The sequence below is a fragment of the Misgurnus anguillicaudatus genome, chromosome 22, assembly GCF_027580225.2.
Source record: "Misgurnus anguillicaudatus chromosome 22, ASM2758022v2, whole genome shotgun sequence".
NCBI lineage: Eukaryota > Metazoa > Chordata > Actinopteri > Cypriniformes > Cobitidae > Misgurnus > Misgurnus anguillicaudatus.
This window is the reverse complement of record NC_073358.2, coordinates 1,640,400-1,667,155: the sequence shown is the minus strand read 5'-3', so window position 1 is coordinate 1,667,155 and position 26,756 is coordinate 1,640,400. Positions and strand designations below refer to the sequence as shown.

General features: G+C 36.8%; 1 protein-coding gene across 2 annotated transcripts in view; it reads right to left on the bottom strand.

Annotated features, from left to right (window-relative positions):
* Positions 1 to 26,756, bottom strand: part of LOC129440778 (astrotactin-2) — a 427,123-nt gene that overhangs the window by 127,741 nt on the left and 272,626 nt on the right. For both annotated transcript variants that reach the window (XM_073860480.1, XM_055200291.2), the window contains exon 11: positions 9,183 to 9,333. In XM_073860480.1, the coding sequence (XP_073716581.1) occupies positions 9,183 to 9,333 (151 nt within the window). The remainder of the gene's footprint in view (positions 1 to 9,182; positions 9,334 to 26,756) is intronic.

Sequence of the window (26,756 nt, the reverse complement as noted above, 5' to 3'; positions counted from 1 at the left end):
AAGGTATACCTGTAGTTAAGGCGCGCTAAGAGACAACGTTATCGGAGAACGCACCCCAGATCTCTATCAAAAGTCCTTCACAAAAATTTCAGCTTTTTGCTCAATTTGAGAGGTGATAAAAAGAAAACTAATAAAGGTAGGATTAAAACTTTTTTTAAAGAAGAGGGTCTGTTCTTTCATTTGATATGATGTATGTTTACATATTTTAAGAAGAACATTTTCTGTAAGGCATTTAACTTTTGTGAAAATCTTGAAAAATGCTGGCGCTGGCTGGCAACTTTTATAAAAAAAGTTACTATTAAACAGTGACATTTATAATATACAGTAATTATCAATGCAAGAGAAGCAATATTTAGTCTAACTTGTGTTTCCAAACATCGTGCCCTTAGGCGACAAGGTCATGTCTACGGGGGGCTGGGGGGGTATTGCCCCATCAGATTTTCCCTCTGCTCCACCAAAAATGTCCACACAATCCAATTGCTTCTTGACAGACCTACAAAATTTTGCAGAAATTCACAACATTTAATTCTTGTGAAAAAGTCTTTCGTCGGTACAACGTCTGATGATTTTTTTCCCGTGGATCTTTTTTATTTCTTCTTTTCTGCGTGCACTGCTCGTCTGTTCATAAATCATCCTTCAGTCACCTCATCTCACCGCAGCGTCCTCGTGTTTTTAGCCCTACAAAGATTCAGAGAGATCTTTTCTCTCTCTCTATGTTAATGACACAGGAGGGAGCCATCGGCACAGTGTAACGGTCTGGATACACCTGGCTTGAACTCCAGGGAGGAAATTTAAATGACGGACATCCAAGCTGTTTCATTTGCAATACAGAAAGCAGCGCATGAAAGGAGACATGCCATCACAAAAATACAAAAACAGAGGAGACATACGGAAGTAAAAGGTGCGACTGAATAAAGTGCCTTTCAAAGTGATTTTTAACATTAACAATAGCCCCAAGGTGTAAAATAAAGAGAATATATGAATATCTTGCCTCCGGCTCCATCTGTCATACATAGAGAAATGACATGCATAAACAAACAAAAAGCTGTTGTTTATGGACCCTGTTAGGTATAAACTTAAATATTATTACATTTTATTATTATTATTATTTGGAACCTCAATGAAGCAAATGAGTTATAAAGAATCTTGAAACGATAATAACCAAGTATAAGTTCCTTCATGAGCGTTAAGCCCTACTGCGGTCTCACCAATCCTTTATCTGAGTTTTGTAGACTAAGTGAAGTTGGTGAGGTAAGAGACTCTCGGTTCAGTGAGGTGAGAAAATTGAACACGATGGGATGAAGAGGACGCGTTCCTCCTCCTCAAAGCTCTCGTATGCGCTTTGAAGTCCTTCAGAACTCTACAGACGTCGTAAAGGCTGTTTTTCATCCGTGCGGTCAGTGAAAAAAAAGGCAATAAAGTGAATCAGAAGGAGAAATTGTCGGCGGGTAGCGAGAGGGCGTTTTTTCCCGACCGAACGTTTTAATAAGATCACCCACTGGCAGCAGCTCTGCCCTCACAGCTCAGCACCAAATACACTCACACAATCTTATTAGTTGTTCTTCATGTATATTTCATATGGAGAGTTTCTCGCTGAAAAATAAAAAAATGCATTTCAACATTCAAATTATGTTGTCGGTGCAGTTTGTAGTTGTTAAAAAATTGGGAAAGCGTAGCCAGTATCTACACATACAGTACAGAGAAATAAGCCTGACATAAATTGCCTGTAGGTATTGAGTCGACCTTCTGCTCTTATCTGAGATTTGACCGCTGGATGATGATCATCATTTACAGTATGATCCAGAACACAGAACTAAAGATTGGCTGTTTTGTTATATTTACTTTATGTTAATAAGAGAGTAGTTCTGAAGGCACATTATACATTTATTTTTACAAGTCAAACTAATTCAATGAAGATCAAACTAGAGACTAAACCTAACCCTGGTGTGCGGCACCCCTTGTGTATGATGCATCCCTTCGCACCCCTTCCAAAGATAATTCATGACATAAAACAATCTCAAACTTAGAATTTAAATTAAGCCTATTAAGTTATACAATTGTAACGTGGGTGCTTTAAAGAAAGCGAAGGAGAGTGAATCCATGTGCAAAAGAGGATTATTAAAGTAATTCCCAAAAGGGCAAGCAAACACATCCAAAAGGGGCAATCCAAAACGTAATCCAAAAACAGGTAAAAGGTCAGGGCAGGCAGCAAAACAAACAGTATCCAGATGAACAGGCACGGGCCAAAAAACAGGCAGACAAAGAACAAAATGCAGGATAACAGATAACAGGTACAATACAGACAGGTTATGTAAACAGGCTGGACATACTAAGTAATAATCAGCAGTGATCTAAACAAAAGGAAGTGGCTTTGTACTCTACAAACAGGAAGTGGGAAGTGAAGCACGGCATGATGATATTACGGAACATAACGGGGTGTCAAAATAAAAGTGCAAAACCTTTACAACAATGTAGTTGTCTGATGGTTAGTAGCATTATTTCTCTGAGATATAATTACACATTTATGATACATTCATGTATTTTATTTCATTTTATAAAACCACGGCCCCGCCCCTCCAGTTTGAGACATTGCAAAAGCAGTGATTTATCCACATGACATCACACTATCAGCTTTATTTGACTTATCTCTCACAAAAAACACATTGGGCCCTATCATATACCCTGAGCAATGCAACTCCAGGCACAACACAAGTGTTTTTGCTAGCCCGACCCGGTATTTGTTCGCCCATGGGCGTGCTGGTCTGAAAACAAGGTAGGTTCAGGCACATTGTTGTCACATTACTAACTTGAGTTAACTGAAAACGATTGCACCATTGACCTACTAAAACCTGGGGCCTCATTTATAATGTGTGCGTACGCACAGATTTGATCATAAAGTATGCGTATGCAAAAATCCACGGGAAAGCTATTATTAATAAAAACTGTCTTTGATGTGGAAGTGCTTAGCTGCACGTCAGGGTCTGAGCAGACGTACAAAATTTTGCTTGTCTGATTGCTGCAGGTTTTTGGAAATATAACCAATTCTTGCTGCTCGAAAAGTGTTTAAGTGCTCTTTTATATGTCTATGACATTAACTCTTTCCCTGCCATTGACGAGTTATCTCGTCAATTAAGAGAAATCATTGCATAAAAAACATGTTCCTGATGAGGTTTTATGTTAGTCTGTAATACCGCAATTATCCACTAGATGGCACACTTTCCCAATTTATGAAAAAACTGAAGCCAAAATGTTGTTTACTAATTTTAAACTCTGTGTTTTTGATAATCATTCAGAATTTGATCTCTAACAAAATTCCTTAATTTAAAAAAATGCAATTATTTCAGCTTTTTGCTAAAAAACAACATTTTTAAAGAAAAATACCCATATATTTAAGAGTTTATATGCAGAGAAAAATATATATATAGATAGGATGAAAAGTTTTTTTCCCATTTTTGTTTGTTTGCTTGAAAGCAGAAGGTCTGTTCTTATATTTTTATGTTTATATATTTTTAGAGGAATTTTTTTCTGGAATGCATTTTGTAAAACTTACAAAAGATGCTGGCGGGCAACTTTTCTAAAAAAAGGCTGGCAGCGAATGAGTTAATCGGGCATCGTTTAAAGATGGAGATCATTTGCGATTTATAGATTTCACATCTGAGACAAAGGGGTATGTGCATTTTTGTGCGTATGTTCACGTTCGCATTTAAAAAAATATTATAAGATCAATCGTAGGATGGTTTCTACGCAGAATTTTTAAATGATGCCCCATGCCACAATGGTGCAGTAGTTTTTATTTATTCATTTAAAGGGTGCATTAGTAATATGCGTCTATAGATGGGTGCACATGTGTATGCTTATTACACAAACAGCACACAAACATGCCAAATATTAAAAATGAAAGAATTACAATATAAAATAATATTATTGTGTACATAAAGACGTCATAATGGACAGTCATTGCATGTATCAGAATTACTGGTAGCACTTTATTTTACAGTACGTGTACTTACCTTGTACATATATGGTAAATAAGTTGTACTTACCGACAAATGTGTGGTACTTACTTTTAGGTATCTACATGGTAATTAATTGGTATCATTACTGTACTTACCAGTAGTACATACTTGGTAGTTATTATGTAACTTTAGGTAAGTACTGGGAATAACAGATACATACTTATAGTGTAGGTATACTGTAACTAACGAGAAACATTACTGTACTAAATAAATGTACAATACAAGTATTTAGTATTTACAGGCAAGTTAGAGTAAATGTCAGGTATTTATAGTGTACATATATGATAACTAACAAGAAACACTAGTGTACTTACAAATTGTATATACATGAATGTGTGTGGTACCTGCAGGCAAGTGTAAGTTATACTTATACCATACGTATATGATAACTAAGAACAAACATTACTGATGTGCCATTTTGGTCAGACTCAGTATCTTTGTCCTTCAAACCAAGCATTAAATAACTGTATACATTAACTAGTGGGTACATTCACTAGTATGTTGATGGTAACTGCATGAAAACAGGACTGTAAAATAAAGTGTTGCTTTTCACACAGTTATTACATAGGACCTACCACCTAAGATATAGCATCATATACATGTCACTGTGAGGCAAACCCAACCATTGACTATCATACGCATTAACTACTGGGTATATTCACTAGTACACACTTATTGTGTATATACAATCTGTAAATACAGAAGTGTTTGATATTAGTTATCCTATATGTACACTATAAATACCTGTCATCATCCCTAACTTGCCTGTAAACACTAAATACTACTATTGTATATTTATTTGTAAGTACAGTAATGTTTCTCGTTAGTTACAGTATACCTACACTATAAGTATGTATATGTTATTCCCCAGTACTTACCTAGAGTTACATAATAACTACCAAGTATGTACTACTGGTAAGTACAGTAATGATACCAATTAATTACCATGTAGATACCTTAAAGTAAGTACCACACATTTGTTAGTAAGTACAACTTATTTACCATATATGTACAAGGTAAGTACACGTACTGTAAAATAAAGTGCTACCGAATTACTAATATGAAGTTATGACAAATCAATGTTCTCTCTGAAGAAGCATTCGGTCTTTGCTTTCACAAATAAAAAAAAGGAAATAGCGAATCCGCCATGGTGCAAGAACAACTGGCTTTTAAAGGGAATGGGAGATAAGACTCCCCTGATAAATATTATAAAGTAATTATTTCATCATTTTAAAGCAATGAATTTACTCACACTCTACGAGCAGTATATAAAACTATACTTTAGTGAATAATAGCACTAAACCTGACATTTGCTCACTAATCACTGTGAAAGTGCCATTCTCTGTAAGTGACATTTCACATAATCCTGTGAGCTTTAGCAGAATATCATGCTAAAAATACATATGGAGACCCGCAGATCATCGACAACCACATCATCACAGTCAACCATTTCATCACATTTATTCTCATATACTGTATGCAGCTTATATTCATTTATTATAGATTACCTACTGTATAACACATATATTTACAGTATATTATATACTTATATATTATATATCTTAAAGCTTTGTTGGTAGCTGCATTAGCAACACAAATGTCATAAGTCTGATTCCTAGTTAACACAATACTGACAAAACTGTGTAAGTAACTTTGGATAACATTGCCTGCCAAATGCATGACTGTAAATTTGTGCCGTCTATAGATGAACCAAAAACACACAGTAAAACAAGTGAAGAGGATCAACTTTTTTAGTAGATAAACTAATGCTATTATCTTTGGGTTGTTTTAATCCTCTCTTTTTTAACAAGCATTGCAGTTGCAGGGGTCAAACTTTTATGCAGAACAACTTGCACATTATTAAATCTTCAATTAAAAATCTCACAGATATCTTACTGTAATAAACTAATCTTACATTAAACCAATACTGCTGTTATAATCACAAAGCTCATGTCGTTTTGATTCTCTTGTTAATGTGATGTCACACTGAAAAAGCCCCGCCCATGGCCACTGACTGACTGGTTAATTTTTCAGAAATGAATCAGATGTATTTTTAACCTAAAGCGCTCACTTAAAAGAAAGCAAAAGCGTGTGCACCGCAGAGTAAAAAGAGTAAAACATAATGCTATTTAATGCTTATTATGTCAGTTTAACAATTTTCTTTGCATATAACCAAATAGCAACTATTTGGAAACATGCAAATGTTTCATAATCTGATTTTATAGTAATAATCTCCCATTTACAGTCTACTAACATTGTACTTGTGCTTCAGGACACCATGCCTTGGTATACACCGCAATGCATTAAATGCAACCATGCATCATTAATAATCTTAAAAGTAAAAATGTCAGTTTACTCCCTCATGTCATTGGTAAGGGGGTGCGGAGCTATAGCTCATTTGCATTAAAAGGTACAGACATGAAAACAGTTATTTTTATTTTGACCCAAATCGTGCATTTTGGACATGATCTGTGGGGTATTTTTTAGCTGAAACTTCACAGACACATTCTAGGCACACCTGAGACTAATATTACATCTTATAAAAATGGGCATAATACATGCCCTTCAAGTGTTTAATCTTAGCCAAACTCCAGTCCCATCCAGCGTGTCTAAGTACGTCTCTCTGTTTCCAAGCTGACACCTGAGACGGTGAAGGTGTCCTGGTTACTGCCTGAAGTGGATTCAGTTCTGAATCTCACGAGTCGGGTCGAGGTCACGAGTCCTTCTGCATCGTCTGCTCTTCAGCACAGCTAACTTTAAAAGCTTTACCTTCCTCTGCCATTTCTCCACACTCTCAGTAATAGAGGTGAAGTGTACACTTAAAGGGATTAAGCAGCGATGGCAGAAAATGTCCGGAAAGTGCCCCGACTGATTGTTTAAAGCATGCTTTGTTTTCATAAGAACGACTTCTGCACGCTAGCTGGCAGGTGCGCATGTGATGTCAGCGGCTTTACTCCCGTCATTTCACAATGCTATAATGAACACCTAGATTCGAAATCCATCATACTGAGCATTAAAACCCCTCCATTTACTCTTCTCAGCCATGTGATTTAAATTTACAATTGCACTAAAACATTTGTGATAAATGTCAGGTATGAATTTTCCCTGTCACGCACAATAAACACAACAAATGAACAGAAAGCTTTGGAGTCGATGCACATTCAACCATTTGGACATCTGTTTTACTCTAAAGAAAGCAAATTGTGTGCACCGCAGACAGTAAACATGATGCTTTATTATGACAGTTTAGCAATTTTCTTTGCATATAACCAAATAGCAATTATTTGGCAACATGCAAATGTTTTATAGTAATAATCTCGCATTAACAGTCTACTAACATTGTACTTGTGCTTCAGGACACCATGCTTTGGTCTCAACTACAATGCATTAAATGCAACCATGCATCATTAATAATCTCAAAAAGTAAAAATTTTGCATCATTTACTCTCTCATGTCGTTCCAATCTCACCAAAAGATGATGAAGCACCATCATTAAAACCTATTAAGTACATATATGTACACTCACCTAAAGGATTATTAGGAACACCTGTTCAATTTCTCATTAATGCAATTATCTAATCAACCAATCACATGGCAGTCGCTTCAATGCATTTAGGGGTGTGGTCCTGGTCAAGACAATCTCCTGAACTCCAAACTGAATGTCAGAATGGAAAAAAAAGTTGATTTTAGCAATTTTGAGCGTGGCATGGTTGTTCGTGCCAGACGGGCCGGTCTGAGTATTTCACAATCTGCTCAGTTACTGGGATTTTTACACACAACCATTTTTAGGGTTTACAAAAAATAGTGTGTGAAAAGGGAAAAACATCCAGTATGCGGCAGTCCTGTGGGTGAAAATGCCTTGTTGATGCTAGAGGTCAGAGGAGAATGAGACGACTGATTCAAGCTGATAGAAGATCAACTTTGACTGAAATAACCACTCGTTACAACCGAGGTATGCAGCAAAGCATTTGTGAAGCCACAACACGCACAACCTTGAGGCGGATGGGCTACAACAGCAGAAGACCCCACCGGTACCACTCATCTCCACTACAAATAGGAAAAAGAGGCTACAATTTGCACGAGCTCACCGAAATTGGACAGTTGAAGACTAGAAAAATGTTGCCTGGTCTGATGAGTCTCGATTTCTGTTGAGACATTCAGATGGTAGAATTTGGTGTAAACAGAATGAGAACATGGATCCATTATGCCTTGTTACCACTGTGGAGGCTGGTGGTGGTGGTGTAATGGTGTGGGGGATGTTTTCTTGGCACACTTTAGGCCTCTTAGTGTCAATTGAGCATTGTTTAAATGCCACAATCTACCTGAGCATTGTTTCTGACCATGTCCATCCCTTTATGACCACCATGTGCCCATCCTCTGATGGCTACTTCCAGCAGGATAATGCACCATGTCACAAAGCTTGAATCATTTTTAAATTGGTTTCTTGAACATGACAATGAGTTCACTGTACTAAAATGGCCCCCACAGTCACCAGATCTCAACCTAATAGAGCATCTTTGGGATGTGGTGAAACGGGAGCTTCGTGCCCTGGATGTGCATCCCACAAATCTTCATCAACTGCAAGATGCTATCCTATCAATATGGGCCAACATTTCTAAAGAATGCTTTCAGCAGCTTGTTGAATCAATGCCACGTAGAATTAAGCCAGTTCTGAAGGCAAAAGGGGTCAAGCACAGTATTAGTATGGTGTTCCTTAATAATCCTTTAGGTGAGTGTATTTAAATACAAGCTTTTGGTTGTTTCTAAACACTCATCTTGTCCATCTGAAGAATAATAGACAAACTCCTCCTCTAAAGCACAACATGATCAGATTGCTAAATCAGCATCAGGCTTTCATTTCTAATATGAAGCAGTGTTGTAAGTGATGAAAGCCTCGCGTGTGATTGATTAATCCATCAACACCGAGCCGTGAGCTCATCAGTTTCACCCCCAAAACCTATTAACCGCGTTTCCTTCTCATCTGCTTCCCTTTAATCTGCATGTGTAACACAGACAAACGTATCTGCCTGTAATGAGATAAATCTGCCGGGATCGACTCTCCTCATAAACGCCGCTCTCCGTGACGGGCCACTTAGCAACACATTAAAATACTCAGACGGCTGTCAATCATAAATCACACCGAGCGTGGTCACCGTGGCAACTCACCATGCAGCCGGTCGAGTCCATCCGTCGGTCCGTAACGCACTTGAAGTTCTTCCGACATCCTCCATTGTCTTTGGAACAATCCCTTGCCGGTCCGAATGATGCCAACAGATCGTCCACCGTCTCAAAGTATGTAGACATGATGGCCTCTTCCCTACAGACAGACAGAGAGAGAAACACAATTATCATAACATCTTTTAGCAAGATCATTTTTGTTTCATCACCATCATGGCCTTGTTCATGACCTGTTTCAAGAACTCTATGAACTTCATCTAAGCGAATTAAACTCAGTTGGAATTCATCCATTATGTGAGTAATGCAGTTTTTAGCAGAGATTCAATTTAGGTATATTCAGATAGATTTTAATTATAAAATATCCTCAAACACACATGCTTGGATAACAAGTCCGACTGAATGAATCCAAGGTCAAATTTAAATCACAATATCATGCAGCAAATCATCTAAACACACTTTTTGTTTCAACAGCAAATATCATACATATCCAGGGACGGTTTATTGCACCTTATTTTCGAACACGGAAGTAAGTGATGTGATGTATTTCCCTTACGAAATTGGCCTATTACGAAAATTAACCATGGCTTTACTACAGTAACCATGGTTTTTGGTTATAACTGTAGTAAAACCATGGTTAAATTTCGTAGGGGGCCAGTAGCCTAAGTTATGAAATTACCAAAATAGTACAAATATCTGAAACGTTCTTGGTAACGTATGTGATCATTGAGTCGACCATGTTATGGTAAAGAAATGATTTCCCTGAGACGTAACAGTTGCCAGCTGACAAGTCAAATGACCATAAATGACGAATAAATCATGTATAGTAAGTGGTAGTTTGTGTGTTAGCTGTGTAAATGCTTTGGTGGCACTGCTTGTTTGTAATGCATGGACTGCAAACGCTCATCTTCTACATGCAAAATTGTAAATAATGTAAGAAATAGTCCCCTGTAATATGATTTGGAAAGGTCAGCAGCATTTAGATGTTCAATACTAGTGCAATACATACAAAAAATGCCATTTTGGGTGTAAAAGTGAATATTGTGGGGTTTTTTTTGCGTAATTGTAAATCCTGACTGTACAGGTGCAAGACTGTTTTTGAAAAATATGTGGTGCTTGGGGGCCTTTGAGACACCCGTGCCATGAGTCATAATCCGTCCTTGACAATATATTTTTCTTATACAACACAGTGCTAGCGAGATTTGGTTTGGAGTTGATGAGTTCATATGTGTGTGTGTGTGTGTGTGTAGAGCAGGTGGACGTCCACAGGCGTTACAGTCACTCAGGTGATTATAAGTCGTCCTCACATGGCCAAAACTTCTCCTAACAAGAGTGAACATGATTTCCCATGACAAGAGCTGAAACACAGCCCACAGTCTGCCTGCTCATATTACATAGCATCAAAATGAGCTCTGCAGATTTACAGCAAACAAACTCATCATCATCATAGGAAGCATTTCAGTTTCACTGGAAATGTTTCCATGATATTCACCCACAAATCAGCAGATAGCCTGACAGAAACGGTCTGATTTTACATCTACCGTTAATATTTTTAATGTTGGAAGCTGTGACCAAAGGATTTATACCATTTTAAGATTGCAACCTGCATTGGAATGAGGACGAAAAAGGTGAAATAATATTATCAGGATAATTCCTTTGAAATTCTGCTGATTCAATCAGAGGTCGTTCCCGCTGGTTCCGAGATGAAAACCATTCATCTTTTGATTCATAGGAGAATGATATTGCCATGGCATTTCATAACCATGCCACTATTGACAATTTTCATCATTTGGCTTTGATCTGGTCTGCCTGGTGCTGTGATGTCTTAATTGAATTCTCCAATGACAGCTGGTGAGCACGGCAACATTGTAACCTTTAAGATTGTGTTGTAATGCACACAACAATACACAAACACAACAACACACACGCAAGCAAACACCTGCCGGGAGACCTGTGGAAATGAAAGAATGGGTTTTTTTCCCACAGTCTGAACCCCAGGAGGAATGTGAGCTTTATGTGAGACGGCTGAAAGGCTTGATGGATGACTTCGCTGTACTGCGCTCGGCGCACCGCGGAGTGATTTTGTAATTAATGTGAAGTCTGAATTATTGATGCTGGCTGGGGTTCGGTCGTAGCCCCTCCCGAAACACGAGTCAAAGTTCAGGAACGCCCGGCTGATGTGACACCAGCTTGAAACCACAACATTAAATCACTGCACTGCTAAGAGTCAAGAAGTTAAAAAACGCTGAACTTTATTGAAATGAAAGGAAACATGTAATGAGTTGAAGACAGGCCGGGTTGTGATCTCTGTCATTGCTGAAGTTTCTGCTGGATTTACAGCTAAATGACTTTGTTTCACTTTATTCATGTTTTGAAATGCACACTTTCATTGTGGCTAAGCTATGGCCAGCTTAATAACACTGTACTGTACAGTTTAAATAACCTAATAGAGAAAAACATCATGATGTAAAAAGTCAAAGAAGAAAGAAATCAATACGATCACAAAAGCAATACATCACCCACCCAACACAGATGACAAAACTAGAACGAGAAAGAAGAATGCGAACACACTGAAAACTTCATTGGAGGAGTATTGATAGCATTCATTGACCATTATCAGTGTTGCTGTCGGGACCAACTAAACCAAGACCATGACAAGACCAAAACAAGAGAGTGTCGCAAACCAAGACTTTGAGGGGCGGAGACCAAGACAAGATCAAGACTTTTAGGGGCCGAGAGCAAGACCAGATCAAGACTTTGAGGGGCTGAGACCAAGACCAAGACTTTCAGGGGCGGAGACCAAGACAAGACCAAGACTTTACGGGGCTAAGACCAAGACAACACAAAGACTTTGAGGGGCGGAGACCAAGACAAAACCAAGACTTTGAGGGATGGAGAGCAAGACAAGACCAAGACTTTGAGGGGCAGAGACCAAGACAAAACAAAGACTTTGAGGGGCCAAGACAACACAAAGACTTTGAGGGGCGGAGACCATGACCAAGACTTTGACAGGCCAAGACAACACAAAGACTTTGAGGGGCAAAGACAAGACTTTGACGAAGACTTTGAAGGGCAGAGACCAAGACATGACCAAGACTTTGAGGGGTCGAGACCAAGACAAGACCAAGACTTTGAGAGGCGGAGACAAAGAAAAGACCAAGACTTTGAGGGGCGGAGACCAAGAAAAGACCAAGACTTTGAGGGATGGAGACCAAGAGAAGACCAGGACTTTGACGGGCAGAGACCAAGACATGACAAAGACTTTGAAGGGCAGAGACCAAGACATGACCAGTACTTTAAGGGGTCGAGAGCAAGACAAGACCAAGACTTTGAGGGACAAAGACCAAGACATGACCAAGACTTTGAGGGACAGAGACCAAGACATGACCAAGAGTTTTAAGAGTTGAGACCAAGACAAGACCAAAACTTTGAGGGGCGGAGACCAAGAAAAGACCAAGACTTTGAAGGGTTGAGACCAAGACAGACCAAGACTTTGAGGGGCGGAGACAAAGACCAAGACATGACCAATACTTTGAGGGGTCGAGACCAAGACTTTGAGGGGTCGAGAGCAAGACAAGACCAAGACTTTGAGGGACAAAGACCAAGACATGACCAAGACTTTGAGGGACAGAGACCAAGACATGACCAAAAGTTTTAAGAGTTGAGACCAAGACAAGACTCAAAGTTTGAGGGGCGAAGACCAAGAAAAGACCAAGACTTTGACGGGCAGAGACCAAGACATGACCAAGACTTTGAAGGGTTGAGACCAAGACAGACCAAGACTTTGAGGGGCGGAGACAAAGACCAAGACATGACCAATACTTTGAGGGGACCAAGACCCAGACTTTGAGGGGTCGAGAGCAAGACAAGACCAAGACTTTGAGGGACAAAGACCAAGACATGACCAAGAGTTTTAAGAGTTGAGAGCAAGACATGACCAAGACTTTGAGGGGCCGAGTACTACAACACTAACCATTACACAAAACACAGAGTAGCAGATCTTTGGGTTTTTGAGGGACATCCAGTGAATGTCTTTCATGTTTCTGACCGATATGGACCATGCAATATGATTCAGTTGATTCTCTGCTCAGATAAAGTCTGAGGTTTACTGTTTTAAAAACAGTACATAATTATTTCTCTTTCACATCTTTCCTGCCAAAAAATCCTTTTGAGTTTTGTTTTAATCTCTGCTGTTTCACCCCAGAACAATGGACTCTATGACAAGCAATAAGGTTTCAAAAATGGCCATTCCACAGAGGCCAACTTGTTATCCGTCACTGAAACTCTGTCTGACAGGAGCTCCAAATCATCAGTCCTCATTTCACTAGACCTGTCCGAGAGCAAAACAACAACTCTCTGAACTGGACATTACAGGATCTGATTTTCATCATGTGTAAATCCTTCCATCTTCATGTCCTCTGCTGCCAGTAAGTCACGGTACCTGGAGGCATCATCACAAACATGGTACAAAGTGGTTAACTAGAAGCTTCTGATTTGCTAAGAACATCAAATACTGTAGAAGGCCTTTACTGGATTTCTCAGACATTACAACTCATACATCGTACCTCAAACTGCATTATTATTTTACACATAGGTTACTGATTCTCTTATACTTTGATGTAAGGGTTGATGAAGAGATGGATACTTCTGAACTGTTATTGCGAACTCAGTATTTATAAAGTTGATTTGTCAGGCATTTATTTAACACGACGGTGGCATTTCCACAGGGTGAGTTGGGTGAATGAGGTTGATGAGGGGCACAGACTGAGCTAATGTGAACACAGAAATTACCTGACCCCTATTTTTCCATATAGTCTTGAAAGGTCTGAAATATCAATTTCAGTAATGTATGAACTTTTAGTTTCAATTAAAATAAAAAAACATTTAGAGGGCTCCTGATATTATGGATATTGACTTCTTATATCTGCATAGGAACATGCTGGATTAACTTACATGTGTGACACTGTTGAATAGTCAAGTCAATTTTCACCTATCACCTTGAAAAAAAAAATAAACTCAACCCTAACATTATGCAACTATTACACAGTTTCCAAATATAAGTACAACACTTAACTCTTTCCCCGCCAGCGTTTTTAAAAAAAAAAGTTGCCAGCCAGCGCCAGCATTTTTCATGATTTTCACAAAAGTTTAATGCCTTCCAGAAAATGTTCTTCTTTACATATATAAACAAACAATATATCAGATGAAAGAACAGACCCTCTGCTTTCAAAAAAAAAAAACTGTTTTATCCTACCTTCATTAGTTCTCTTGTAATCACCCCTCAAACATGGGTAGGTTTCTTCAAAAACACCCAATTTTGAGCATAAAGCTGAGATAATTCCATTTTTGCGAAGGACTTTTGATAGAGATCAGATGCAGACCGATCTTTAAAACATACACAGAGTTCTTTCTCTTTCACGTGAGGCGCTACTTCCGGGTTGTATAAGTTGCAGAAGATAATAGCGGTATTGCGAAAGACGGAAAATCTCGTCATTGGTTAAGTTTCTCTTAATTGACGAGATATCTCGTCAATGGCGGCGAAAGAGTTAACATTTCAAAACAGATCTGGCCCCTGATGCTGATTGGTCGATAAGTGTAGTTTATTCATAATAAAGCACAGCTGTGATCTCTCCAGCAAAGCTGCTTTGCAGCAATGAAATATTGTGAAAATTGCTATATAAGTAAAACTTTCATTGTTTATATTCTTAATATACAATCTAAAAACGGAAGTGTTAAAAACAGCACAAGTCGGTGTAATTTAACAATAAATGCGTTATCCCAAACTTGACACATCTTTGTGATATTGGAACAATACAAAATGGCACACATGGCCAGATTTACATAATGGGACAAATTCCCCAAAAAAAAAAACGCGCTGATTGGAGAGGTAATAATGTATCTGTGGATTAGTCACTAAAAAGGCGCAAAATAAATAATACAGGCACAACAGCTGATTTCCATAATGACCCATGTAATTTACAAATTAGTTCAGGGTTGCAAATAAGAGGTGTGGGTGATCTACTAACACCTGATGCACTTGAGTTCAGCACCACGAACATCACAGCGGAAAATTCTGGGTGTGAAATTCCAGTTAACGAAGCCAAATGCTGCATTTTTGTCAAATCAACATAAAAATAAGTTAGACAACTTAGACTGTTTTTTATAAGTTATGTCAACTATTCACTGATCAAAACTTAAAAATAGTTTGTTGAATTGACTTGCAAAACCATGTTGTTTTAATATTCATGCTGCATTTTTATTGTACACTGAAAAGAACTGGAGGACAAAAATGAAGGATTACAAGAAGTTTTGAAACATTGTGTGACTTCTCTTAGTGACTCCTCTTTTATTTCCCCAAGCAAATAATAAATAACATGGCTTGGCAAACAATATTTTTGAATAATATGTAACTCTGACATTTCAAATAAACTCTTACGTGTTAAAAAAATCCTCTGCATTGTACCACACGCTGTCTGATCTCTGTGATGCCTCTCCTATCAGCAACAATTGCAGTCATTTCAAGCGCAAAATGGTTTTAAAAAATGCTTGGCGTTAAATAATGGCATAATTACCAGTAATATCACACACGTTAACATTAGTTAATCACCTTGTGTGAATTATTTAAATAATCTCCTCCCATAAATTTTGTGTCTGAAAGGGAAACTCCTAGGTCAGTCACAAAAATATCTACACTACACCTTTTAAAGTCGCCATGAAACGGAAGTAGCGATTGCCTTATTTTCCCCGTGGTGACGTATATCCGAAATGAAACAGCTTCTGGAATAAAATAAGGCAGGGCTGGATTTGAATTTGTACATCGAGATCTGATTGGATCGTTTGAAGTTGGGTCGTGTTGCTAATTGCTAACCGCTGTGATCTTCTCCCGGACCCCGCCCACCTGCCATACTTATGACCGGAAGTAAAAAGAGATCTATTTGAGGAGGGAAGGAGACTTGCATTTTTTAATTAAAGATTATGAGCACACACAAATTTTTTTAACTTTTTCCCCGCCATTGACGAGATATCTCGTCAATTAAGAGAAAACGCTTCCCCGCTAATGACGAGTATTTCCGTCTTTCCGCAATACCGCTTTTATCCACTAGGTGGATAAACTTTTAAAACCGGAAGTATTGACCTATGGCAAGCTGCTGCATGTCCGTGTCTGTTTTAATGATCGCTCTGAATGGGATCTCTATGAAAAGTCCGTCACAAAAATGGAATTATATCTGCTTTTTGCTCAAAATGTGGTGCTTTTGCAGAAACCTACCCATATTCAAAAGCTGATTACAAAAGAACCACATACGGTAGGATGAAACGTTTTTTTTTTGTTTGAAAGCAGAGGGTCTGTTCTTTCATTTGGTATATTGTATGTTTATATATTTAAAAAAGAACATTTTCTGCAAGGCATTAAACTTTGGTGAAAAACATGAAAAACGGTGGCGCTGGCTGGCAACTTTTTTAAAAAACGCTGGCGGTGAAAGAGTTAAAATAATGAAGCTCACAGATAAGTCATTTGCTTATAATACCACAATATTAAAAAATATATATAGTTTTTCATTTCAATTTCATTGCGACTTTAAGCACTAATTATCCACTGCGCATCTTTGGAAAAATTAAGACAGATGTTATTTAATGGCAAAATGATGGTTTGCGCTGGCACAAGCTATAAGTAAACCTAGCTCATAATGTGCTAAATAACACAAAAAAGTTTCAAAATGTAAAAAAATAAAAATATAAAATATAAAAATTAGCACATACTAAACCATGCATTTGGGTGTCAAATGACTTTATTTTTAGGGCTGCAAAAACGAATAGATAAAATCAATAATAACTGATTATAAAATTTGTTGTCAACAAATGTATCCGATTTTTTATCCGATTAGTTGGTTAATTAAAAAAAATGCTTGCCCGATTAATCGATTGTAAAAAAAATGTTGTCTACTTCTTAGATATAATCATGCGATTTTGAAAATAGAGAATGCTAATGTGTTCTTAAATACACTACATGTCTATAAAGAATGTAAAGATGTGAAGCATAATTATTATTTCATATTAATGCAGTTGAAAATGTGAACGGTTGCTCAAAACAAAGCCGAGTTTAATTAAGAAAAACAGATGATCACTCTTCTCATCTCATCATACGTTATAAATACATACCTTAAAGGGCACATACTCATTTACTGTAGATCTAGAATGCCAAAGTGCAGAAAGTATAAAATAACTTTCCATTACTGGGAGAAAAATATCCTGTAACTCGTTTCTTATTGTGCTATCATTTCTTTTAAAGGTAAATATCAGAACTGTGTTATTATGAAGTATTTGTGCCATGGCAGCTGTTTTGATGGATAGTAAAACTCCACTGGAACATGGTTCAGTGATGTTCTCAAAAATGATGGACGCAAGATTGTATAAGTATTACATTAAAATTAATTTCTTATTTACAAAATCAACGAAGAATGACAATCTATACACCTTATTTTAGAACGTGGAAGAAAGTGATGTGACGTATTTCTCTTCTTTGTGCAAGAAGTCGTTTCAATAGCCTGCCAGTAGAAAACAGTGTGGTGGGAGCACGCATAAAACATGATTTAAACAGTTAATATTTACTACATCTGCCATGTATAACCCGTGAGAGGATGAAATTAAGAAGATATATGAAGATATATTTAATCATTTTGTGTTGTTGCTCAGGGGTGACGGGTCTTCAACGAGCAACAATAAAAGCATAGATATATACCAGTACCTGTACAGTAGGAAATTCAGTCGAGTGTTTATACATAAAACAATTTGTGTTTTTAAACGTTTAAGTCGGTGGTTAAAAATGTCACAACTGTCCGTCTGGTGTGAGGTTTTTAAATTTGCAATTTTTAATTGATTTGAGTTTTTATGATGCGGTCTGACAGCAATATCTTTCTCATTCAACACATTGTAAGTTATTTGAACAAACCATAATACACATGTTAAACAATTACATTTATTCAGTACTGTTTTCGTTCTATGAAAAAATATGAAGACATGAGCTTATTAAATTATTTGCTTATTTTGAAATTATTTGCTTCATCCTTTAAAACATAACAAAAGTATGTGCAAACACATTAAGAACTATTATAAACATTAATTAAAAGCAGTTTATGTTGTGTATATATTTTGTACTGTATTCACATTTTTTAAATTACATATATAGTAGCAGAATAAATAAACCAGCTTATTTTAATCAGCACAATATTAGTTGTTTTTGAACAATTAGTTTCTATAAAAGGTTTTACTGGATGGATGTGTGAATACAGATCATGGGTGCACGTGCGCCACATCCACATTTAGATCTTGTGCATGGATTAGAGTCAAAACAAATGTTTTGTAGAGATTTAGTGTGTTTGTACCAAATATTATAACAACCCCATCTGAACAAATGATGCCGATTTTTCTGGATTTCATAATAAACATTTACAAGACAGTCAAAATGGCACACCTGTGTCCCTGACAATACGACTACCATTAACTTTAGTGGCTCACCGGAAGTCTTACATAAAGGATCTTACGTCAAAAATAAGACCATCATTTCATTTTAAAATAATCTGAAATCGACTTTTTCTTTGCTGAAAATGGCAACCCCAGATCAGCATAAGGTTGAAGCTGAAATATAATTCAAGCAGCATTTTCTCTTCTCTTCCTCCTCCATTATGACTCATTTAAGTTTAAACACTGTTCAGATGGAATCTGGTAATTGTAATGATGGTGTAATGATTATCCTCTATTGAGATGAAAAGTGTCCTGGTGAGTTACAGTCTCCTCATGTGAACGCTAATGTTCCTCTCATATCTCGCACACAATCTGAATTAAAACTGTCAACATAACAGCATTCATTAGTTTATACCAATAATATCTATTTAAATACCACAGTAACATCTCATATCTGCTATTAATAATTGCTTTCTTTCAACAGTTTAACATATAAAAATATATTTGTGACATGTGCTAATTCTTTTTAATATATATATATAAGAAATATATGAATGATGCTTGGTTAATATTTGGCTTATTTTGTTATTATCATCCAGCAGAACTAATATTTTGATACATTAGGATAGAGATATAAAACGTCTGGCAAAAACTGTGGACTTCATAGCTGTCATAACAAAGCTGCGAGCGTTCCCTTGAGAAGGTTTTCAGATGTTCATCACATTACAAGCTTTAGCAGAGCATTTCTAAAGCACGCTAGAATGACTGACACTGAAAGAGACGCCGCTGATATGCTAGACAATATTATCGTCTGGAAATAATATTCAACTGAATGGAGCTCTGACGTCTAACTATATTCACACGAAGATCATTTCATTTCACTTTCTCTTTCATTAACTGCTAACTTGCATCTTATCTTCTGGAATACAGACAGACACCTGCTTGACCTTTGTGGCCCGCAAATGAATTTCCATCTCATGCGAATAAACCGTTTGACTCAATCTCTGCCATGACGCTCTGAACCATTTACATTCATGCATTTGAGAGACCAATTTATACAAAACGACTCAAGCTATACATTTAATCAGTAGGTGTGTGTGTTTGCTGAGAATCGAACCCACAACCTTTGTGCTGTTAACTCAATGCTTCACTAAATCACGTTCACGCTCATTTTCCTTCACTTCACCCTGCTGCTGGAATGACCTTCAATGTACTAAATACACTGTGTCCTGACTACAGTCTCTGACTTGTGTGCAGGTTGATGCTAAAGCTGCCTTTCATGTTATAAATTTAAATTAAATATATGGCAAAACATTACAAATAGCATATACTGTAGGTTATACTGGGTGAATGTGGAAAAAGCAACCCCGCTACAGTTCGAGCGGTTCTCCTTGTCGGCACATGACTAATGGTCTCGTGTTGGGTGAAAAGTGCTCCGTAAGCAACTCTGTTCAGTGTGCATCACTAATCATGATGTATTCTGTTCAGTGTATCTATGTGTACAGGAGGATAGTTAGCTCGGAGTCTGCTGCATTTACTCTTTAATGGGACAAGAGCTCATTTACTCGCCTGAGATTTGCTGGTTCATCATCAGTAATATTCTGTCGGTTTTTCATGTCACAGACATCATCATTCACCAAACTGCAATGCTGCACTGTTAAATTCAACAGAAATCAACTGAGTTTGCTCAAAATGCATAATCATATCCAGATCAGAGTCGATGGGCACTATTTTAACGATCTAAGTGCACTGTCAAAAGCGCACAGCGCACGCTCTAAAGGGGAGTGTCCAATGACACTTTTGCTAATTTAACAACGGGAAAAATGGTGTGTGCGCCAAGCGGGTTGTTACTATTCTCATAATGAGTAATGGGTGTGTTTGGGCGTAACGTGCAATAAGCCAATGACAGTCTCAGCTCTCATCCCCTTTAAAAGCCAGTTGCGCTCGCACCGTTGCCGATATCCTTTTTAGATGGCAAAATTTGTAAACTGAAAAACTAAGCAGAGGAAGAAGACCACCAGTTTAAGATTGATATTAAAAATAATCTTGGTACATATAAACCTTTATATGTCGTTTTCTTTCAGTCATGGATGTAAAATTAACAGGCTTCAATTGCTGTAAATGAATGGATAGGCTACACTGCAAAAAATTATGTGTTCATTTTTTACAAATTGTGTGTGTCATGCCATTTAATGTGTTATTTCATGTTAAAATAAATGAAAGGGACAACACAAGTTGTGTTAAAAACATTGATGGGAGTAACATTAAATGTGTCACCCCTATACTAACACACCTTCTGCGTTATTATTCATTGTGCCACCGCCCCATGGTCCGGCGAAATTAGATCAGAAATGTCTTGTCTGCAAGTGTTCATTTATCACAAAATAGAGTACACTCAAAAAAATTATTCATTGGATTAACTCAATAAAACTGTGGGCAGGATTTCCATCCAATGTGAATGTGTACCCCTAACTCATAAAAAACTGCTTTACACAAAAAAAATATATTGAGTTAGTCCAACTCAATTTAAAGTAAATGGCAATACTCAGTTGCAATTAGTTGCCTCAACTCAATGTAGTGTAGTCTGAATAACTCAATTCTGTTATTTTATATAAAACGTTTTTATGTCATACTAATTAGCATAAGCACATGTTAGCATGCTAATAATAATAACATATGATACTTTGGATGAGCATGGGAGAAGAGACTGACGCATTTGCTATTTAAACAACGTGGCGCTAAACGTGAAAATGATCATTGCGCCGGGTTGAAACTAGCAAAAGACACTTGCAGTGCGCATTGCGCCGGGTGTATGATACGGCCCGATGAGTCTACTGATTTGGATGAACAATTTGGTTTACAAACGTGACCCTGGACCACAAAACCAGTTATAAGTCGCAAAGTATATGTAGCAATAGCCAACAATACATTGTATGAGTAAAATTATCTTTTTTTATGTCAAAAATGATAATGTAAAGTAAAGATCATGTAAATATATTTTGTATATTTCCTACCGTAATATATCACAAATTATTTAGCATTAGTAATATGTGTTGTTAAGGACTTTATTTGAACAACTGTTTTTTTTTTGCATCCTGATTCCAGGTTTTTAAATATCTTAGCAAAATATTGTCATATCCTAACAAACCCAGCCCATTCTCTTGAAATATGGCGCTTCTTTTCATGTCGTTTTATTTATTAGTCTCTCTTTCTTTCACTATTTTACTTGGATTTGGGGTTAGATTTTGGATTTGCTTTAAGATGTCATTTAATATATAGGTTTCTTCATGTTTTGTCTACTTTTAAACCATGGTCGGTTGGAGTGGGGGTTAGAATTGGGGTTTGGTTTAGGGTGTAATTTTATGTTACAAAAACTTGCTCTAACCCCAAACCCAAGCGACAATGGTAAAAAGCTGAAAGAAAATGAAATAAAACAACACGAAAATATGCGCCGTATAAGTTAATGGAAAGGACTGGCGTATCATATGCATGCAAAATTGGAACTGTGTGCCATTTATACGCATTTCATGTGAATGGGCTAAACAAACCATACATCAATGGAAAGCTCATTTATTAAACTTCGACCCCATATGACTGGTTTTGTTGTCCAGGGTCACAAAAAGTCGACAGCATTTTTACACTATGAGCCAGATTTACTAACAGCTTGCCCAATCACAAACGCCTATTTTGCCATTAAAAAAAAAACAACTACTGTCAGGATTTACTAAAGACACGCAATGAAAATGCATGGACTTTTGCAATTGACCTTCTTCCATGTGTGGGAGTTTCCCTGTTCAGATGCGGCTCTTGGTAAATTGCGTTGGTCATTATGTAAAGTCCAATATTAAATGTGTTCTCAAAACAGAAAAAGAGTTTTTTACAACCCAGCCAAATTTAAATAATTAAAAATAAATAAAATAAGTTAACAAAATCTTGTAAAAATAGGCAGGATTATCTGCTCTCAAGTACTGTGATGAAACCAGGCCCACTCGTGGGAAAGCTGCCATTTATCTCAAATTTTAAATACCGCTACATCCTGAACTGATGCTCGTGATTGTGTTAAGGGCGGGGCCATGCTCGGTGTCTCTAGCGTGTCATCAAGCCACTATTTTAGCCCCGTCCAAATAATCCTGAACACAGAAATGTGGAAAAACTTTTTAACGGTGTAACACCACAATTAGTACTACAGATCTCTGTCTTTGTTACATATTTCAGTAATACATTTCTAAGACACTTTAATGTTTTAAATTATGTATAAATTATGTATCAGCAGAGTAATCTAAGTCTCTTTGCGGAGTGATTAATAAAATAAGGAGTTTGCGGCGCCCACAGGCAACCCCAGAGAGTTAAAAAAAAACTTCACAAATATTTTACCACACCTTTGTGAAATATTTAATGAAATGTTTCACAACATCTACCTGTTTTGCTTTAAAAGCCATTCAGTTTTCTTTCAGTAAACGCTAAAGCACTAATTGATTCGAAAGCATGTGATTATTTGTGCGGTTTTCTTTCCATTTGCCATTACCGCTTTTATACTTAAACTGTCTTCTACAAAGTGACCATTTGAGTAAGATCTCTTAGAATTACCCAGCATGCTTTGCTCTAAAACACCAAACCTTTTTCAGAAAGAGACGTTAAAGTAGCCTGAATAGAGCAAGAAAAAACTGCCTGTCACTCATAAGAGTCTATCCTGGCTTTCAAAACCACATACGCAAACTTTACAAACTGTTCCTGTTCTCAAATGACCTTTTCACAAACACCGGCACTGAAAGACTTCCACCCGACAACCTCGTCATCTGAAAGTGATGTAAGAAAAGACTCCAGGGACAGAAGCGAGAAGCTTTTTCTCCTTTATTCTCCCCTAAACATTCTATAATAAGCCGGACAGATGGCGTCATAAAATTACAGCTGTGATTTTATATCTTTCAAAAGCCATCGCATAACTCGTAAACAGGACTTGGAAATGATAGCGGGAGGAGAAATTAAATTAGGTGGATCGATTCTGTTGTATTTTGTGTCTGGTTGGATTCCAGCCGCTCAATTACTCTTCCATCATAATTTGACTCGGTTCCAGTTTACATGAAGCTTCGAGTCAATGCGGATGATATAATACAGATTCAGAGAATCGTTAATGACAGACAGGTCTATTAAATCATTATTGGATATCTTGACTTTATCAACTGCACTTCATTTATAATAAACAGCATTAGAGACTGCAGTACTGTGGCTCTGTTGGTATAGCATGCAATGGGTTTGAATCCCAGAGAAAAAAAACACACAAACTGATGCTAAATATAGACCCTGTACTTTAAATGCACAGCAAGTTGGATAACAGTGACTGAAAAATGCATGGATCAACAATGCATTGCATTCTTTTTACTTTTCAGTTATTAAATAAACATGCTTAAAACACACAAAAGAAATCCAAAACAGGACACCACAGCATTATTGCTAAATTCACACTCTGAATGATGTATTCAAACTGAAACAAATGTTATCACACATTAAAATACTGGGTTATTTTCTACCCATCATTGGGTCAAAGGGGATGAACCAAAAAATTAACCAAAAAAAATTATATATTTGACCCAACGATGGGTTAAAACAACCCAGCATTTTGAGTTTGAAACAATGCAGCAAAGGTTGCATTACCATTAACCTTTAAACTGCGCAAACTGAAATAGAAAAAACTACAATTTTGCATAAACCTCCATATATTGCAAAGTTTTACACTCGGGTGAGGTGTTTTTTTTTTTGCATTGGGCACCTGACATGCGGGAAAGTCACCTGATCATTATTGGTGTGGTATGTTTGATTGGAGGACAAGACAGAAGATGTGCGGTCAAGAAAATAACACTAAAGTTTAGCGCAGCAACTGTTCAAATATCTTCTCTCTACAAAAACAGCTGTGATTTGCTTTCGGAAAGCAAAATGTTTCTACTATCAGGAGAAATTCAAATTTTTTTATGGTGCAAATGGTTGAAGAGTGATAGTAAAATGAATTGAGCGATCGCACATCTGGTTTAATAGGGTTAATATGTTTGAGCCCCTTTCATGTTTAACTCAGCCCTCGGTTGTAATATTACCACATCAGTTTAAAGTCTAATAAAATATACCTGTACATGTTTTTTTCTCTTTAAAACCACAAGTAAAAAGTCCTTTTGTTTAACCCTGCAATGATTTTGAATAGTAGCCTTTGTAAATAGGTTTGTTTTCCTGGCCGTGAACTTACAAAACCTGCAAACCTGCCTTGAAGAACATAACCTTTTTTACTGAACTAAATAAATCAACAATCACGTAAGTAAAATGCCTAAAATATTTTTTTCGGTGATTAGTTATGTGTCTAGATCATGTAGATTTTAAGATATAGCTGAATGTTTTGATTATATTAGATTTTGAGCTTGTTATGTCAATGTTGTAGTTTTACTGAAGGGTACCAAAATTTACCTGTGCACCTTGCACATTACATAAATTAACTGTCCTTCTAATCTGTTAAAAATCTACTTTTTTAATCATTTTTTGTAGCAACAAAATATAATATTGATTTCAAATATCTTTGATACTATTTTGAGTTTTACGTATAAATAAGTATTTATGTAGCAATATTGAAACTATCTGTATCTTATTATTTATAAAATATACTTAGCTGGTCCTGTTTTCTTGCCTGGGCATTGTTTGCCAAAATATCTGTTTGCTGCATGAGGGTAAAGCAATAATGTTCTGGAATGTGGGGTGGGGTACAGGTGCTATTAGCATTGTAAATAGAGGACAATAAGCTTGGTAGACATTATTGTATGAATTCTGTGGAATGGACAAATGCTTTGAAATGTATAAGTGTGATTAAAATTGATTTGCATCAAGATTAATAAGCATGGAAATAATCAGTGTGTTTTTTTATTTCCGAATGCTACTTTCAGGTTTTGTAAATACAATCTTAGCATATTTTTATAATAAATAATTTTCATAAAAATGTGGTTTGTCTGGTTATTACTGTATATATTGTGTGATTATGTATATGGATATGTGCTTCTGTTATTACACCCTCTTAGATTTATTTAGACAGTGAGGGAAATCACTGAAATTCTGCTACCGTATAAGCACAATGTTGTAATATTACAACAATTCCATAAAAACTTACTAAAATGTCAAAAATGTGCATTAGAGTACTCCTACAACAACATATTAAAGGTTTTCAAAGTTTTTTTCTATATTTGGGTCTTACAGGGTTAAGCCCATTATGATTTAAAGGGGACACATTATGACAATTAGACTTTTACATGTTTCCAAAGTGCTATAATTGGGTCCAGAGTGCTTCTATCAACCTAGAAAATCTGATAAAGATCAACCCAGTAACTTAGTTTTGGTAAACCATTCTATGCAAGCATGTGTAAAAATAGCTCATTGAACTTTGGCTCCCTTTGTGATGTCAGAAGGGGATCTTATTATAATAATACCGTCCCTTAATCTGCACTATTCCATCACGACACTGCTATTTAGTACAGAGATCAGCTTATTTGCATTTAACAGGACACACCCAAAAACGGCACATTTTTGCTCACACCTACAAAGTAGTCAAGTCAAGTCAAAATGTATTTATATAGCACCATTTATACAGGCAAGCTGACCAATGTGCTTTACAAAACAATAAAATATCACACAATAAATTAAACAAGGACAATTAAGAGACAGGTTACAAATTATTAAAAGCAACTGAATAAAAATATGTTTTCAAGCGTGATTTAAAAACTGACAGGGAAGATGCAGAACATACGTGGTTAGGCAGACTATTCCATAATGTCGGGCCAGCAATGGCAAAGGCACGGTGACCTCTATGTTTTAGTCTGTACCGTTGTATAGTCAAAAGTTGCTGTGTACCTGACCTAAGATTTCTGGGAGGATTGTACTGCTCTAAAAGCCATTTTAACATCCTATAATAAATTATCTATATGGTATTTTGACCTAAAACTTCACACATGTACTCTGGGGACACACAAGATTTATTTGTCATCCTAAAAAAATATAATGAAATGTTCCCTTTAAGAGTCATCTTATACTGGAGAAAACACTGCAACAAATGTGTAAAGATTTTTGGTGTATATAAGTCAT